The sequence below is a fragment of the Scleropages formosus genome, chromosome 7 (assembly GCF_900964775.1).
Source record: "Scleropages formosus chromosome 7, fSclFor1.1, whole genome shotgun sequence".
NCBI classification, from domain to species: Eukaryota; Metazoa; Chordata; class Actinopteri; order Osteoglossiformes; family Osteoglossidae; genus Scleropages; species Scleropages formosus.
The window spans coordinates 25,190,936-25,208,842 of record NC_041812.1 but is presented as its reverse complement, the minus strand read 5'-3'; the positions used below and the strand labels follow the sequence as shown (position 1 = coordinate 25,208,842).

General features: G+C 39.7%; 1 protein-coding gene across 2 annotated transcripts; it reads right to left on the bottom strand.

Annotated features, from left to right (window-relative positions):
• Positions 1-13,373: 13,373 nt before the first annotated feature.
• Positions 13,374-17,452, bottom strand: LOC108926215 (iroquois-class homeodomain protein irx-3-like). Of its 2 annotated transcripts, none has more exons than XM_018738806.1 (4): positions 16,766-17,452; positions 14,931-15,936; positions 14,402-14,465; positions 13,374-14,135 (listed from the first exon to the last, which is right to left on the bottom strand). In XM_018738806.1, exons 1-4 carry the CDS (start codon positions 16,958-16,960, stop codon positions 14,081-14,083), a joined length of 1,320 nt encoding a protein of 439 aa, XP_018594322.1. In that variant the 5' UTR covers positions 16,961-17,452; the 3' UTR covers positions 13,374-14,080. The 2 variants fall into 2 exon arrangements, with proteins under 2 accessions (XP_018594322.1, XP_018594323.1); XM_018738807.1 differs by having other exon boundaries at positions 14,931-15,696.
• Positions 17,453-17,907: the final 455 nt, after the last annotated feature.

The following is a 17,907-nucleotide window of genomic DNA, read 5'->3' as shown; positions in this document are numbered from 1 at the left end:
ACATGTGGCAGGACAGTGTGAGAGATGCAGTTTGCAAGGAAGGCTTGGCAGTCTGGTATTTGGATGAGGCATGTGAAGGGTGTTGTACAGCCTGTATGGCAGCTCAGACATGTGTTTGGGCCTTTATAGCCGTCACAACGTGTCACTCTCAAGGGTGTCCTGGGCCTCAGACATGACTAAGCCAGAAATTCTGTTCTATTATGTGCAATTTCCTGTGTTTTATAAGATACTCACTGATCCCACAATGACGGTCAGGCCTTTTTTCCTACCACAGGCAGCAAGTCCTTTTTGTCCTTCTACCATTGCCATATACATGGAAGTCATTATCTGAAAACAGAACAAACCAAAGCTTTCTTGAAACTTGAACTTGTCCATTTTAAAAACAATAACATTCCCTTGGTTTTTAAAGTGGAGATTGTTCTATGTAGTATGACTCTACCTTATTCCATTGCGCCTGGAAACGAGCTGCTGCAGATCGCAGTGAATTTGTAACATTAATTTTAACTTCTGGCAGAATCCTGAGCACATTACATCTCAGCTGTTACAGAAATGGAGTTTTGCAAATAACTGGAGACGTACTATAACTTTTTGGTAAGGAATGTTGCAGCACACCATTCTGCCTTTTTTCACAGCAACATTGGAGTGTAACAGCACTGTAACCTTGTGTAAGCTCCTTAGTCACAGACTAACATTTTTTGAGGAAATATGGCATTCATTTAAAATGATGATATGGTCAGTATAAAGTTGCCAGCACATATCTCATCTGGTGTTTCTGTAGCTCCTCAAGCAAGCATCAGTCTGATCAGTATTTAAATCAGTTCTTCAAGGAAATTGTTTGTTGCACATTTTGGATGTACCAAAGACAATGCATATATTATGTCATTGTTATACTGGTTTGTATTGCTTCAACATGTACGACACAAAAGGCGAATATTCTTGTGCTGTTTGCAACCTGTTTGGAGGAAAAGCTTTGCTATTGCATAGTGGGTCATTGATTGTGTTGCAGTGCAAACTCCAAATACTTATTCATAATACATAATCTCACAGACTTTTAACAGAAAATTCCTTGACACTTAGCCAACATATACACTAAAAAATCAAAAATATCCCTGTCCAAATATTTTTATATTGTGTATGCAAGCTTGTGACCTAACAAGAGACACAGCATGACAAACCTCAGATTGCACTGTAAATGTGCTGTGCTCTTAAAAATATTTTATATTGATTGTCCATGTGCTTTGGCAGCTTTTAGTATCTCCTCCAATACTTCATTTTCATGGGAGTGTTTTCATGGATTGTAGTTTTACACTTCAAAAAGGAATCAACATTAATAGTATAAGCTATGTTACTGCATGAGGAAAGACTTGTGGTTTAGTTGTTATACTACAGAGTGAATGGAAAAACTTTTTTGCTTAAGTATTTTTTATTCATTTTTATTTTCTAAATCTGTTTAAATTGTTTCACAACAGCAACTGGCATGTGACCACAAAGTTGCTTATCCACTGGAGCGTGAAAAAGTAATAATATAAAGTACCAGGATCTTTGTTGGATATGAGGAAGTCTGATCTCAGTGATGTACCTGCTCTGTGGAAGTAGAGTAAAAACCTGAAACTGCAGAGAGAATTAAGGTCCTTTAAAAAGGCGTGACACACCAATGGATTGGAAAAGGTTTCTGGCTGTTTGACACTGCAATGTGGGCTCAGAAATGTTCCACTTGCCTCACCCAGGCTGCTGTGACCAGTGAGGGGTTTGAAGGCACAGTTGTGCTAGTCACAAATCAAAGGCAGAAAATTAGTGTATTTTTCATATACTGTATATTTGTAGTAGTGCAGTCCATTAGAGAAATAAGTTTTTCAGCAGCCAGTGAGTCCTCTTCATTTCTCTCGTACATCAGAGTCTGCATCATCTGGTTCTGCTTTGCTGCTTTTCTTCATCCATTTTGGAGCACACAAACAGACATTATCTAGTGGTTTGTTTCCTTTTCTCTCAGACTTAAGCAACTCAGAAACAGGCCATGTTTCTATGCAAATTAGCTGCTGGATTTTGAGTGTCCTCATACTTAATTTTGACTCCACAGAGCCTGTCCATGGAGTCAGAGTACCTGTGTCTGTAATAACCCAGCAGTTGATTGGCAATAAGCATGTTACAATTAATTCTAACGTTAATGAAGTTGTCAGTGGGTATGAATACAAAGCAAGTCTTCATCTGACAGATATGCCATTTCATCCTTACGTACAGTAAATGAAGGTGCCTGATCTTAAAAGGTGGGTTTTCTTCCTATGGAAAGGGATCACCAGAAATAAAATCACCTGTGCGGTTTATCCATTTGTGCCAGCAAAACAAGAGGAGTGGTATCTTTCAAGATTTCACACAGCATTCAAAATTTCATCCTCATGGAAGGAAGGGCTCTTATATGTCCACAGAGCGTGACTCTACTAGCTTTTTTAAGAAGTTGTTTCTCTGTTCCGACCCCCTATAACTGTCATTGGGTCTCTACAGTTGGACTTTGTAGAGTGTTTGCTGAAAAAATCCAAGTGATTGGTGCAATATGTTTTTAATTTTTTTTTTTTTTTTTTTTTGTTCAGTCTTAAAACCACACGCCTGTCTATGTGTAATAACTGATACTTTTTTTTTTTTTACACACAAATAACGGATGGGACTAGAGGTGTAATTGCTGAAAGTGATTCCAATTCTGCTTTTATGTTGGAATGGACAAGATAGTCAAGAACAATACCATGCTGAGGATCTCCACTAACCTGCTGAGCTGTCTTTTCCTTGGCCGATGATCAGTCAGCAGGTTGTTTGAGCATCAATTTCCAGCTGCTCTCCAGGTTTTTGGGAGAGAGGAAAAGCAGACGTGTTATAGCAGGAGTTCCTTACATCACTTTAATCTGTTTTGTGGCTGGCTTTGGCTGCAGAAGAGAGGGAGAGGGAGAGAGCAGGATGAGAACAGCAAAGGGGAATGGATGACTAACTAAAGGGCAGCTAGAGGGATTAGGCAGGCTCTTGAAGAACACCTGTCCATCACTGACAGATCACCTCCTGCTGAGTTGTAGAGAGAGGTAAAAGGCATGCATCCCTGGCATGTTCTTTCCACCTCCTTTTCCTCCCCGAGTGCTTTGTTTTCCAGTCTGCTGCCATATTCTTTTATGTGGTACTTTTCACATTTTGGAGAGAGGGCAAATGAGCTGGATGGCACATTACCAGCTGTGTGTTAGCAAAGCTGAGGCCCGTGCCCCTTGCTGCCCTTTCTTTCCTTCCTTGGGGCCTTTTAACCACATAAGCTTGTGTTCAAAGAGTTTGCACTCCACTGTTATATGCAAAAGCCATTTGCCTTCCTCATTACACAAAGACAGAAGACTGTATTTGGGGGCATCCTTCTGTTAGCAAGTATTCTAGTCTTATATTGTGCTTTACCTCTTATTTTTAAGGGGAAAAACAGATGACCCAGATGCTTCCAGGCTCTTGCTTTCACTTTTAAATTATAGGAGGTGTCATTCCTTTATTTCTGGTAAAATGCTTTTTTCTTTTTATTCTCGTATGTCTTTGTAGTCTGTGTTCAGTTTATCCAGTCTGTGGTTTATAAAAGGCCTATATGAAGTTCTGTATTGCTGCTGTTAAATGTCACAGCTGAAGGGCCTTTCCCTTCTGCAGGTACCTGGAGTCTATACTGTGGGATTCTCTGGTCATACAGTGCGACTAGCCTGTTTTATTCCCCTAATGTTGATAGTTCATTGACTGTCGAAGGTTCTAGTTTACATTTAAGGGTTGTGTTGTAGGCTGGCAAAAAGTAAAGTTGTATAATAAAAATAAGATTGGTTATGGTTTAGTAATGCATTTTATTTTTCAGCCTTTCTTTTGAGTGAGAAGTTTGTCCAAGTTGGCGTAAAATAATGATGATTTTGACCAATTTAAAATAGTCAATTTAACTGTTTTTGTTAAGCAGCTGATTTGTTTTTCGCTGTTACAGTTTCCAAAAAATCTATGTGAAAAAATCACTATAACCTTTTATAACAGAGTAAAGGTCAAAGTTGATCTGCTGTATATTTTCATAACTATGTAGATCCTTTAGGGGGAAGAAAAGTGAGTCATGGGATTTGAAAATGGCAATCTGCTATGACTAGCTGGTGTACTGTAGTGCCCTAGTTTATCTACCTGTATAACCATATCCAATATATTGCTTCTCATGGTTACCCCACTCTGGAAGACTATTTTGATATCCTCAAACTTGAATGCTACCCTTTAGTCTTCAAATAATAAATTGTTCTCAGAGATCCTTGGCAAAGATAATGCTTAGAGAGGCTTCTTGCATATTATGCATTTTAGGAGCTTTGTCTAGGTGCGACCAGTTTCTTGTTAAACCAAGGTGTATATGTATGTAAATGTTATATTATCCACTCAGTGTTCCTGGTTTAAATAGGAAGAGAATTGGGTTTCATTCTGTAAGGAAGACTGAGTAAAAATGTCCTTATCAATGCCCATGCAGGGATTGACAAATCCTGTGAAGAGCCTGTTCTCTGCCTGTGACGTTGCAATAGTCTTTTAGTGAGAGGCCCTCTCAGACATAGCCCACAGCTCGATGAGTGAGCCTGGCCATGCAGAGACCAGTGAGAGTGCTCAGGCACTCCGATTCCCCACTGGAGTAGTAACATTCCGTCTTTATAAAGAGTTGTATGAATGAAGACTGTTGGAGAACCACTCGACCCCCCATGTTCTCTTCTCCGTTTATTGTGAAGAGCAGGGGGACGGGGCCTTCTTTCTCTGTGCTTGTCCCATCTGAAATAATGCTGCAGTCTTCGGTGTACAATGGCAACGGCGCTCTCAGCTCCCTTTTGCCCGCCTTCATTTACATGGCAAAGCGATTATCAGACTGAACGGTGTCGCCCAACAATGAGCCTGACAACAAGTTTATCTAGGCACAAAGAGAACTTGTGAGGAATAGCTCGCTTCATTCCCCTCCTCTGGCTCAGGTTTAACATATTGAAATGTGCCCAGTCTCTGTGGGACTGTGTCAACAGACTTTGCTGTGAAAGATGAACTGGGGGACATAGTATTTACCACAGGAAAAGGAAGACTTTGCATACTAGCCTGGTGTGAAAAAGAGCATTCAGTATTCCATAATGAGAGGAGGAATAGACACTGGCAGTAGGCAGTGTTTGGCACACTGAAATGGGAAGATAAGGATCAAAAGCTGTTTTTTCTTTTTCTTTAAAGAGGAAGAAATCAATAGAGAGGTTTACATGTTTGAGTCTCTTCTAGTCACATCACCGGTCTGCTGCTCAGTCCTCACACCTGCAGTATCAATTTCCCAGCAGTGCTTGAAATAAAAACAGAGCTGCAGTGCCTGCCAGTGTCATTTAAAATTTTGGTTGTTCAAAGCGTGCACCTTTTCAAAAAGAAAAAAAAAAAGGTGTCTGTTAACATTAAAATCTGTTTGTGTTAATCCCCTATAAATGTATATAACAGGTCTGTCTAATATTTACAGGTGTGCCTTTTCAGTGAACATCAGAAAAGACTACAGATTGTGTCTTTGCCAGGACAATAAACTGATATGGTTGCCAAAGAAATGAGTTGCATGGACACAATCTAGTTCAGGGGAGCACATGTAATTTTATTACCTGATACAGGCTGCTACATTGTAACTGGATTACAATCACATTAGTTAACCTAAAAACACTCCCACAAACAGGCATAAAGAATGTGTGTGCTCATCAGTCACATCATAGCTGCTATTGTGTTTCCGTGAACACACACCCAAACACCACAATGAAGCTACAGTTCACCAAACACGCCTGAATAATGAATAAACCACAGGAATGCATATATACTTTGAAATAAGATAAACATTTGATTTTTTCATAAAAATCAAACTCAAAACATTTACAAGAATTAGCAGTGACTGTTCACTTTTATTTAAAGTAATTCGTATGCTTTTTATGTACCGGCAGTTCATGGATTACAAATGAGTTCCGTGTCCTCACTCTGTCTTTAAGTCGGATTTTGACGCAAGTTGGAACAGTTAGGTATGGTGGGTATCTAATGTCAGTTTGTCAAATGTTTGTCTTAGTATATAGTATATTGGGTACCTTTCTATGCATTAAAAAAAACATTAAAAAAACTCTTCCAGATATACTAAAACATCTTTGATATAGCAATACAGTAACAATAATATGATGTAGTAACAACAATCAAAATAAATGTAACGGGACTGGGGAATGATGAGGGACAGGACTCAGGAGAGCAAAGCGAGGTAGGTTTGAGAACGTGGGGAGGGGGTTGTCTCGAGTGACATTCCGCAAAAGGGTTGAGAAGTGTTTGCTGAGTGCTCGCTTGGGGAGAGAGAGCGAGCATGCAAAAACATTAAAGAAACTTTGTTTGCTTTTCCAGTGTTCGTTAGCATTTTACTTTTTGCTTTTTATTTCCACTTTAGTTTCAATTGTGGTCATTTTCCTTTTCTTGGGATCTATCACTTGCATCACATTTACACTTTGGTGCTATGGTTAGGAGGGTAAAAACAAAAAAATTAAAGCCAAATGCAGTAACACACAAGACACTATTAACAACACCTTGGTCTGACCGAAAAGAAGGAAGTCTGCCCTACCTCAGGCTCACGTGCCCCTCCCATAAGCCGACAAATGACTGTAGATGCGTAATGTTTTGATGTGTGTTGCAAAGTAGCACCCATTCATTACAAACCATTGTATGTACAATAGCTTAAACTTTTAATATAATAGGCTTAATTGTGAAGCTTTCATTTGATTGTTACTTAAGGGTGACAAAATTACTTCCGGTCAGTAAGGGGGTGATTTGTAACTACGGGTTGTACGTAACTCGGATGTTCGTAACTTGAGGTCTGCCTATACAGTAAACAATGCTGTGAACATCCTAAATTGGAAAGCACAAAACAATTCCTGGATGCAGAGCGGACTAGGAGAGCCTTTGTGATTTGTAATGAGTCAGAAAAAGTATTACTCTTTGGATTGCACAATATAGGACAGAAGTGGTACAGTTCTCTCATTAATGCACAATTATTAATCACTGGCACAATGTGGAATAGCTTGCAGAACAAAGTGAACTGATGATGAATAAGCTTACAAGCTTTGTCTCATACTGTGCTAGTGTCAAAGATCAAAGTGAAAGAACGAACAAAATTTAAAAAAAAAAAAAAAAAAGCCCCATAACCATTGCTCAAAAAAATAACTTTCTTGTTAATAAACACAACTAATCATGCGGGGTTACTTATCAGTTCTTTCTTTGTTATGGGCTCTGAACAATTAAGAAAGACTTATTAGAAGATTTAAAGATTGCCTCATGTGAAAGGCAAAGAGCAGTCCTGAAGGAGCAGCCTTAACTTTCTTTTACCAGCCAGTCCAGGTTTCTCAAACTTTCCCATATCATATAACTTGCTAATCTTAGCGAAAACTGGGAGCTATACAAAATCTTTCATCTTGTTTATAAGAGAAAAATATTCCAGATTACCCTTCTGCTGTTTAAACGTCTAAGTTGAGAATCATGGATCCATGACAATATAAAATCTGTATCCCTTCATATTACAAATGTTTGAGTTACAAGACATATTTTTCAGTTAATTTATTCATTTTCATTTATTTTTCAATAACGTTTTTCCTCTACCATTGTATTTCTGAGGGGGGGAACCCAAACCAAGCACAACAAACACTATCTCTAGTTCCATGCCCAACCATTAGCTGACTGCAAAACACATTCATACAGAATATAAACAGAAAGACAATGTAACCAGGCCATCATTCCACTTGCTCAGTACTCACAGCTAGTGTCTGGTGTTCTGGAGTGTTGGTGATGAATAGCAAGATGAGGAACATCTTTTAAGGGATGAGACCTTCATTCATTCAGTCCTCAATGAATTGGGGTTTGTGGAGAGAATGTTTTTATTTTCAGACATTTCAAATAGTTTTAATTTTACGTTGGCTCAAAGTTCATAATGTTGAAGTGAAATGTCTTTAATTCCTAAAGCTATATCCAAGATCTTCAAATATATTGAAGGACATCTATGTTACTAAGCTTTTGATTGATTGTGTAGATCATCAAGAAAGCTGAAATTGGCTGGAATCTAACATTGGCATACTTAGGTGATTAATTGGTCAACCACTTTGAATGGAAGGTTCTAGAGATGAGTTGGAGCTATATTTTCATTTTTGGAAATTTTTAATGTTTTCATTTGAGTATAGTTAGTTAAGTTAATAAAAAATAGTAAACATGTTACACTGTGATATAGTGGTGTCACAGCCAGGATTTACCCTGAATCATGTCCTGTGCTTTGGGATAATCTCCTGAGGGCAAACAGATGCTTTTTTTGTATAAAGTGATTTACTGTGATTATTAATAAATATTTAAGTAACACCTTTTCCAAACTGACCTACAATGCTAGATAGACTTGAGTGAACACCATACCATCATTCACCTATTTTATACTTCAGGGCACATAAGTCATTCACACACACACACGCACGCACACACACACATATACACAACCAGCGGATAATGTAGATTCCTCAATTTACCTGAAACACACTTATTTAGAGTGTGGGAGGGAACCACAGCACCTGAGGGAAACTCATAGGAATGAGGTCAGAGCATGCAGACTCCACACAGTCTGAGCTGGATTCCAGTTATCATCCATAAGAAAGCCCAGATGTTGTGAGGTGCTACCTACTGTACTATTGTGTCACCCACATATATATAGTGGTAAATGTGACATTTAAGTTACAAGTTGAGTTAGGTACATCAGGCCCCCATTGTGTTTGTAAATTGAGTACCCAGTGTAATACTTGTAGTACTATGTTCTGGCCATGGTAGGCATCTCCTTTACTGTATTGTATGATCCTGTCTTGAAAGACTTGCAAACACAATACAGTTGCTCTGTACATCTCCTATCATCATGATTTGAAGTGCAGGAGAAAGTATTTTATTAGTTCACACCCAGTGTCTACATTTTACGCTACAATGATGAATAGTGTACAAAACTGAGAAAGTACAGCAGCAGCTGGTCTTTGACCTCCTGTTGCACACTTGTAAGGAAAGCAGAGCTCAGCTCTGCTGCCATTTACTCCACACTAGTCGAGTGAACCGGGCCACAACAGTCATTACTTGGGTCTTTAAGTGCCCCCCACTGAGTCTACTTTAAAGAAGAAACAGTCTGGATACCAAATTTTCTTCCAGGATTTCAAATTCCATATCTTGTATTGTTATTCATTTTTAATAGGATGAGATCCTGCGTTGAGTGCTATTCAAATAATCCAGTCAGTAAACTCCATTAAAAGCAACTACATCCAGAACCGTGTGGTGGGAAGAGAACAGATTAAAAGAAGGTGTGGGGTAGGGGGGGGGTGGCGCGGGGGAGGAATAGGCATATGGACAAAAATAAAGTGAGCGCTGCCCAGCTTCAAAGGATCAATTTCCATAATTGCCCTGCATCTTGGCTAAAATAAATCTGAAGACGACTAAGAAAAGCAGTCTTTCACATGGGTTAACGGCAAAAGGCCCGACCCACTCTGCCAGTCCCACATTCTCCACTTGTTGCCTTTCGAGCTCAGTAAAGGCATTCCTATCCCCAACAATAGGCATGAAATCGGTGTCCTCCTCCATGCCTGTTCCAGCACCATTGAATGGCACTTTTCCCAGTCCTTTGTCTTCCTAGCCTGCCCACAACAAAATGGTAAAGACTCAGCTAATAGTGATGTTTTGCAGCTCAAGCAGTGTTTTATCCCCTTTCAAACTTGTTCAGCTGCTCATTAAATGGATTTCAAAAAATCATTACATACTGTATATTTTTATTCCTGTATGGAACTTTTGTTTATTGTCCAACATTTTTTAATCTTTAAAATTCTGTTCACCCTAGAGTGGACATTTGCAAACTGGAATATCCCACAGCCGTGTGCAATTTTTTCTTTGAGGTTACAATCCACCTTTTCTAAAGCATATTGTGGGCAATCTTGTTGCCACCTGAACATTGTGCCCTCCCTCACTACCCACCCATCTCACTTTTACTTTTTGAGTGCTCTCTGACATATTGGTCCAATGGTGAAAAAGAGCAGCTCTGCTCCAGCAATGTTTTGAGGGGACAATCAGCGTTGCCTCATAAAGGGATTAACAGACCAGACAAAGGGACCATTCTGCTTCAAAGCCACACTCAAAGTACAATAGAAGTGACATTTGAACATCCAGCGGACCGAGGCCGCCCACGGGAGGGGTGGTGATGACCAGGGGGTGAGGGGGACAATGGCCAAGGGGTAGCATGGGGTGGAAATGCAGGGTGACCCTCTTTATTTTGACCACCACCCCTTTCAGTCGGCGCCACTCATGTGAAATGCTTCTATTTATTTGCTCTATTTTATTTAATTCAAGCTGGAGACTGATGGGCCCTTTGCAGTCAAACTTTGCTGGACCAACTGAAACTATAGCCATTCTTGATTTATTCAGATACATTCAGTGTTACCCATTTTCTCCATCCAAACGTTTTGCTTTTAGCATCATGTAGCCATGCCAGGTTGCCTTATTCTATTGTTTGTGAACTGTATTTAAAATTATATGCAACATTTTTCTACGCTATAAAATATTTAAGATATTTTCTATATTATAATAGATAACATCTTGGTTAGAACTGATTAAAATTATAGCAAAATTTGATTTTAAAAAAAATGCATGATACAGATTATTAGAAAGTTAACATTTTAAAATGTTGTGATTCCATTAACCAATGTGCATTTGTTTGTTTTGAGGAAGAATTTATGCAATACTAGTTTGAGAAATTACGGATGATGAAACAGACTTTAAATGTAAGGAAAGTGTGATTGTAACAGTAGGAATTTGGTGCTGAAAGGGGGTGCTGTATTTAAATCACATAAGTGCATTAGCGATGTAGGAAGTATGTTAGTCTGCATAGTTTCTAAGCAGCAATAAGTGTGAGTGAGCGCACGTGTGCACTTCCCCCCCCCTTTTTTTTAAATCCAACATCAATTTCAAAGCATATTCTCATGTGTACTGGCAAAAGGCTCTCTGTTGGAGTGCTTAACATTGCTGGGAGCAAAGAAATAAAAGAGGAGTCAGTGTTGATTATTGCTCATTAGCCACAAGGACATCCACTTAACGTGTGAATAAATGAGTGATGCACCGTGGCCCCCGTGGAAACGGCCCCCGAGCTTCTCTGGGCGAAATGCTGGTTGTTTTTCCGTTTCCTGCCTGGTAAGAACCCTGTCGGACACTGCTGTATGAACAGCCAGTACCGTTTTTTAAAACTGAATTTTAATCTATTATTTTGATAGCCTTTACAGGGAAGCAACATAGCCGGAGTCCACATTGTATCACCTGATTCAGTTTTTAAAGAACAGGCCTACTTATAATTTATTGTTCCAGCCACTGAAAGCTGTCAGTTACCTAGTATTGCTAGAGATTCCCATGAACAGCCCAAACATGTGATACTGTACACTAGCAAAAACATGTTTTTGTCACTGAACATTTGCATTCAGAACACTTAAAATCTATATTAACTGAAACTCAGTTACAATTAAAACATTCAACTTTAATATTTGATTCTGGTTGTATTTAATGAAATCCAGTGATGGGTTGCACCATTCCGGCAGCTTATTTGCATGAGGCACGCATGCCCTGAGTTGTGAGAGTGGAGCATAGTGTTGGGGACACAGTGGGTGGGGGTTGCTGGTCACCATTTCCTGTGCCCGATCTGGTTCTGTGATTCTCAGAGAAAAGCGGGCATAAAGCAGAAGGATGATGACATCAATCAGTGTCCAAGCCGGACGCAGTGATTTATGAATATGCATAATAAGCGCTCGGTTAGATACCGAGTTCTCAGGAAGATAATTGATTAGACAGGAAGGCGGCGTGGAGAGAGGAGCTGGGAAACGAGCCCTTTTCACTGGTGTACAAAAGCCCAGAGCCTGTCCTCCTTCTCCCTCTTCGTGTCCCGCAGACCCTGTTCCTCTCAGTGTTTGGGCCTGTGTGGATGTCTGGATCCTGAGCCACTCTCACCCATTCAGTCCTTTTGTGATCTATCAACCGGACCAGTGCTCCTTAAACATCACGTCACATTCCTCAGAGCCCCTTTCCTACCCACTGCTAATGATCTGTGGAGTACCAATGAACTCTGGACGTTTTTCGTTTAACTTAAATTCTGACAGGTTTGTCAATATTCGGCTGTATGCAAGTGTTGATATCAATGTGAGAATATTGTATATGTACTTTATCCAGGGACTCAATTTCAGTCGCAAACATTGTTCCAGTTTTGCATTGTACCTTTTCTAAAATGTTGCATTTTTTGTTTTTTGTGTATTTCCAATTCTTGTGATTCTGAGATGTTAGCAGCCTAATGTTAAAATTCAGTCTACAGTTGCATTTCTCACATTTTTTACCGACCTATAAAATAACTTTGAAAACCGATGACATCTTTTAAATGATTTACATGTTTAATTTCATAACTATTTGTTCTTGCTAGTCTTTATTCAGATGGTTTAAGCACATAATTATTCTACCAAAAAAGTTGACTTGTTTTTCATTTATCGGAGGTCTCTTCACTGTTAGGACAGTGAAGAATCCTTCGATAAATGCTTATTTAAGATTTTAATTAACCTCTCATTTGTTTAGTGCATTTCAATTAACTTAATTTTGCGTAAATCAACGTGCTTTAAACAGAGACCGTGCAGTCGTTAAAGTATCACAAATATTTTTAGATTATACTTAGGGTAGGGTTAAAATATTACACTGAATAGTTCACATATAGTCATTAGTATTTTCCCTATAGCGCTATTTTATGGAAATATTTTTAGCATTAAAACAGTGGTTTTTGTACATGTAAAAAATGCCATTCATTTTTTTCATTTACTGTTGGATCTTCGAACACATTTTTGAATTGGAATGCAACTGTATAATTAGTAAAATGTGATGAAAAATACGCGGCTGTACAAATGGGTAATTGAAAATATCTCATTTTAAAGAAAAGATTAAGTGCAGATTCCTGTAGTTTGATACAACTTTGTGAATTATGTTAAAATGTAGTTTGTGTAAATAATGTATAATGTGTGTAAAAAAAAAAAAAAAAAAAAAGTAAATGCCAATGTTTATTTAAAGGTCGCTTATTTTGAGAATCCCAGTAAATGCACAGATATGAATTCACCTAAAAACGGCTTTTCTCGTGCCTTGAAAGTCGAGCGAACGGACACCTGGCATAGACCTGTGTTGATACCACCTGTAGAGGGCGCTGCAACTCCAACTTTGTTAAACTTGTTTGAACTACGTGCACAGCCGTTGATATGCAAATAGTTTGTACAAGAGGTAAACAAACATAAATAAGTGATGGAACGCTGCATTGGCGCCATATGGAACACAATGCAGAATTGCTGCCTGATTAGAATATCTGCTAAATGTTTAAAGAGCAATATCTCAAATATAATAGGTTTTATTGTGCGAACAAACCATTGAAGAAAGCCATCATCAGAAACGCTCAGATAAGAATCCTTCAAATTGAAAAATGCATTCCAGTCGCTCAACAAATTGCCCCTCAGTCATTTACAAAATCGCAGTGCCACTTTATGAAACTGGAGGGCCTTAACAAAGGTCACAATCAACTTTCCCAGCTGAACAATTTGATAATTATATTCGTTCGTAGGTTCTCACACTAAAAGCCTCTTAAAACTTAAAGTGAGATAATTTAATGTTTCAACCCAAAGTGTCTTGGTTAAATGCTTTTAATTGCAAATGGGATGGAATTACTTACTCGCTAAACTGTTCAAATAATGCTCTGGAGACTCCTCACCTGAAAACACGTTCAAGCCAATATTTTGACTGTTCGTTTATTAGCAAAATATATACTTTCTTGTACAATTTGGTTCACAAATATGTACATTTTGTTAACTTTATATACAAAACATTTTGAACATCAAATTCATACCGAACTTACAAAAGAGAACTACGATTTCATACAATATTACATTAGCAGTTTTGCACAAGACATGCTTACAAGTATACATAGATGTAGTATTCTTATTTTACATTTTTTTTTTTCCACGGTCAAAATGAAATAAAAATAAGCCTATGAAGAGGACAGTGCAGATAGAACCATTGCTGCTTCTAGTTGGTTCTGAGGCCTGCAAAATACGGGAAAGACAACATTGTACAAAAAAATAATAAATATTAGCGTATAAGTTATAGATCCGAAAATATATATAGTTTATATTGGGCTTACGATTGTACGTCTGAAATGTTAAAACATTGAGTGTTTCAGTGCAATGGAACAGATCAGTATTGAGATAGAAAACCATATTTGGATAGTAATATTTTTTGCCCTCCTACAATGAAAAGCCCTCAGAGTAGAGAAACGAGTAAAGCCCGCATTAATCAATGTAAGTCTTACCGTCTCTGAACTGGGTGAAAAGCTGTTTTTAACTTTCTCTCTGCATCCAAGGCACTAGTTCTGTCTGGAATTAAAATAATGAAATAGTTTTAAACTTTATTTACTTAAAGTCACACAAATGTTACAAATTGTCAGTAATGTTTTTGTGGCGTCCGCAAAAAAGCGACAATATATGTACTGTGTGAAATCGAACAGGGGCAATTGTTCATTAACAAGTAGTAAGTTAACTGAAGATTTCTGCTTACTTCACACTGTTACGTATATTTTTGGTATAATCATTGTTTTAACATTTGATATAATTTTCAAAAATATTGCATGATTTCCTGCTGCTGACGCCTGGAGGCTTTTGAATCGGTGCATGTTAAGTGTATTATGTAGAATGTGAAAGTAACGTAATTTATCATTTGACTGAGGGAGTTTTATCAGATTTTAAAATAATAATAAAATAAACTTGTCACGCAAGGAAAAAAAATCCCACTTTGGGTGATATTCGTGTGCAGACTTCAAGCGTCCGTCCGGTGACAGGTACCTGGTAAAGCGGACTGTGGCCCGGGGCTCTTGTCCTCTGTGTGTCGGCCGTAGAGCGCGGACGCCTGATTGCTCATCCCCAGGTAGTGGTTCGAGTTCAACAGAGCAAACTGGTGGGCAGGAAAGGCTCTGTTGGTCCAGTTCTGGAGCTTTCCGACAGGACAGGAGAGCAGCCTGTGAGGAGTAAGAATGCTCTGTGCCCCAAGCGCCGCAGAATTCCCATTGCCGTGCGGGGACTTGCGCGGGTTGTCCGGACTCGTGGCCGTCTCGGCTAAAGACCAGATCTTGGGTTTCTGCGTTTGGGCAGCGTTGTTATCTGACGGAGGAGAGTTGGTGGTGGCCACACCGAGCTTCAGCTGATCGCTGCCCTCTTGTTGTGTCCCTTTGATTTCCACCGAATGGCTGCTGAAGTGTTCATCTCGATGTCCGCGAGTGTCTTTGCTGTCTTTCACCACAACTTTGAGAAATCTCTGCTCGGGTCCTTGTAAGTCCTCATAGCCGTCAGAAGTCTCTGAGTCGCTTCTTCCGTCCAGTTTCAGATCGGTGTTGAGGTCGTCCTGATCGTCCAAATCGTCTTTGTTTTCGATATTTTCCGTGTCGATGTTCTCGAGGTCGATCTCTTCGTCGTCCTCCCTCTTGTCTTCTTCGTCTCCCTCGTGATCACTGCTGTAAACATTTCCCTCCTCGTCTGTCCGGTTCCTGGGCGTCCAGGTCATCTTGTTCTCCTTCTTCAGGCGTCTCCTGGCGTTGGCGAACCAGGTGGACACCTGAGTGAGAGTCATTTTAGTGATGATGGCCAGCATGATCTTCTCTCCCTTGGTCGGGTACGGGTTTTTCCTGTGCTCACTGAGCCACGCTTTAAGGGTACTCGTACTCTCCCTGGTAGCATTTTTCGGCCTGGACGGATCACCAAACTGGTACTGGCTGTAGGGGTAGAAAGCGGGGTGCTGGTGGGCAAATCCCGTGTGCTGAACACCCGGACTGTCCTTCAGTTCGTACTGAGCTCCCTGCAGGGCCGAGGAAACAGGCCATAGACATGCATTAAACATACATTCGTGCTGCTCCTGAAAAGGCGCTATTTACACTTGTGTCAACGTGATCCCTAAAGACAAAACAATAGCGTTTAAGCGCTGCTGAAAATACACTACGTTTATTTAAATTACACACAGATGTGTCCAAGGTCTGTCATGGATTTCCTTCTAAACGCCAGTAACTCCTCCTTGCATACTTTCAAGCGATCGTTCAGACTGAAACCGATTGAAAATTGGACAGACCGGGCCTGAATTGGGACACACGTTTAGTGCGTTTAAAACTAACACAGACTTTAGGCGATTTTATTTTAATAGTATTAAACGTGTGGACAAGCCGCTAACGCACGAAATGCTTTGTTTGTGCTGCAAATATACAATAAAGTTTTGCAGTGTGCCGCATAGCTTACCCTTTTCTAGTTCTTTAAAGGGAGTCTTTGCCTGCTTCTGTGCACGCGTTGGACTTTTTTAGTCATTTACTATTTGTTTAATGTGCTCGAAGGCTGTATATTTCCTGAACGTAGCAATGGCAGTTGTTCGTATTAGATATTAAGCCTTTCAGTGGGAGCAATCAAAACGAGAAATTACTTTGCCTCGAAATGAAATCGGTGCACAACATTTGGCATTATCTTCATATTTTTTTAGGTGTGGACAGACATGGGAAGACAAAGGAACTAGTTTAACTCTGAGCTTCTCGTTGTCGCTATTATTATTCCGTTGTAGACTAGTAGTTCCTCCATAAAATAAGTAACTTTTTTTTTTTTTTTTCCCCCGAAAACGAAACGACCCATACGAGCGCGGCACTCACCAGCTGGCTGAAGATGGAAATGTCGCTCGAATAAGGTAGAAAGGCTCCGTATCCCTGCGTGGCAGCGAACGGCGATCCGTACATGGTGGACAGGACGCTGGAGAGCTCCGTCCCGGACCGGGAGCTGCCCACTCCCGGCCGCTCCGACGGGTACAGTGGCCTCATGTACTGATATCCCAGCTGGGGGAAAGACATGCTCGCAGGAAAAAGTGATAACAAAGGCAGTAAACGGCCCTCGTACCTACTAGAATATCCACTTTATGTGAAGCACGACCGGCTGGAGGGGAACTCTATATTTCCTCATACAGGGCTGCAGTGAAGAATCCGATGACTCTCTCCACTCGCACTTTCCTATTGATCTGAATGGACTAAGGTCAGGTCCTTAAAGATTGCCTTAGATTATTGGGACTCTTTGCTCTGATTGACATTCATAGTCGTTTAGAAGCCCCTCCCATCTCTCTAGTCTCATTCACACGCGCGCGCTCTCTCTCTCTCTCACTCTCCGTCTCCCCCTCCCGCTCTCTCTCTTTCTCTCTCGCTCGCTCGCTCGCTCGCTCGCTCCCCCCCTGTCGTTTACGTTCTCGCCGTCTTTTACTCTTTCACTTTTCCCCTTATTTGCATGGTTTCCACGTGTAATTTTATGACTCTCCAATCATTTAATTTATTTCTCATCCTCTTTCCGTTTTACTTTAAGTGCTAATTCCACCACACGTTTGGTAAATAATTACTTTCTGTAAAGTGATAAACTTTAGTTTTTATTCCCAAATTATCTGAGTGAAAATCCCCTTATTGTAAAGTTTAATTAGTTTTCAACAGCAATGCTAGGTTACAGTTTGACATCAATGAACGATTTCAAAACTCGTCAGAAAACGTCCACAGCTGACGCGGGTCCATCAGCGACAATGAAATCAACTGCGTTTTAATATGTTGTACTTTTTATTCTGGACATTTGTATCGCTTGTTTCAAACGTACGTCATATTCGATTTGGTGTCATAGCAAACATTATTATAATCAGTAATAAAATATTAAATTACTACAGTTAAGATAATCGTTAGTATTTGTTCAGTTACTATAGCCGCTTTTTTGATATGCGTTGTTTATAAAAACAAAAAACTGTTCCAACAAGAATGTATTTTAGAGA

Bases quoted from the DNA above. Each gene is read 5' to 3' on its own strand.
- LOC108926215 (XM_018738806.1), bottom strand. From the start codon at position 16,960: ATGTCTTTCCCCCAGCTGGGATATCAGTACATGAGGCCACTGTACCCG. The intron at 15,937-16,765 runs GTGAGTGCCGCG...TCGGCCCTGCAG, and splicing joins TTTCCATCTTCAGCCAGCTG to GGAGCTCAGTACGAACTGAA. The intron at 14,136-14,401 runs GTAAGACTTACA...CGTATTTTGCAG, and splicing joins TTTCACCCAGTTCAGAGACG to GCCTCAGAACCAACTAGAAG.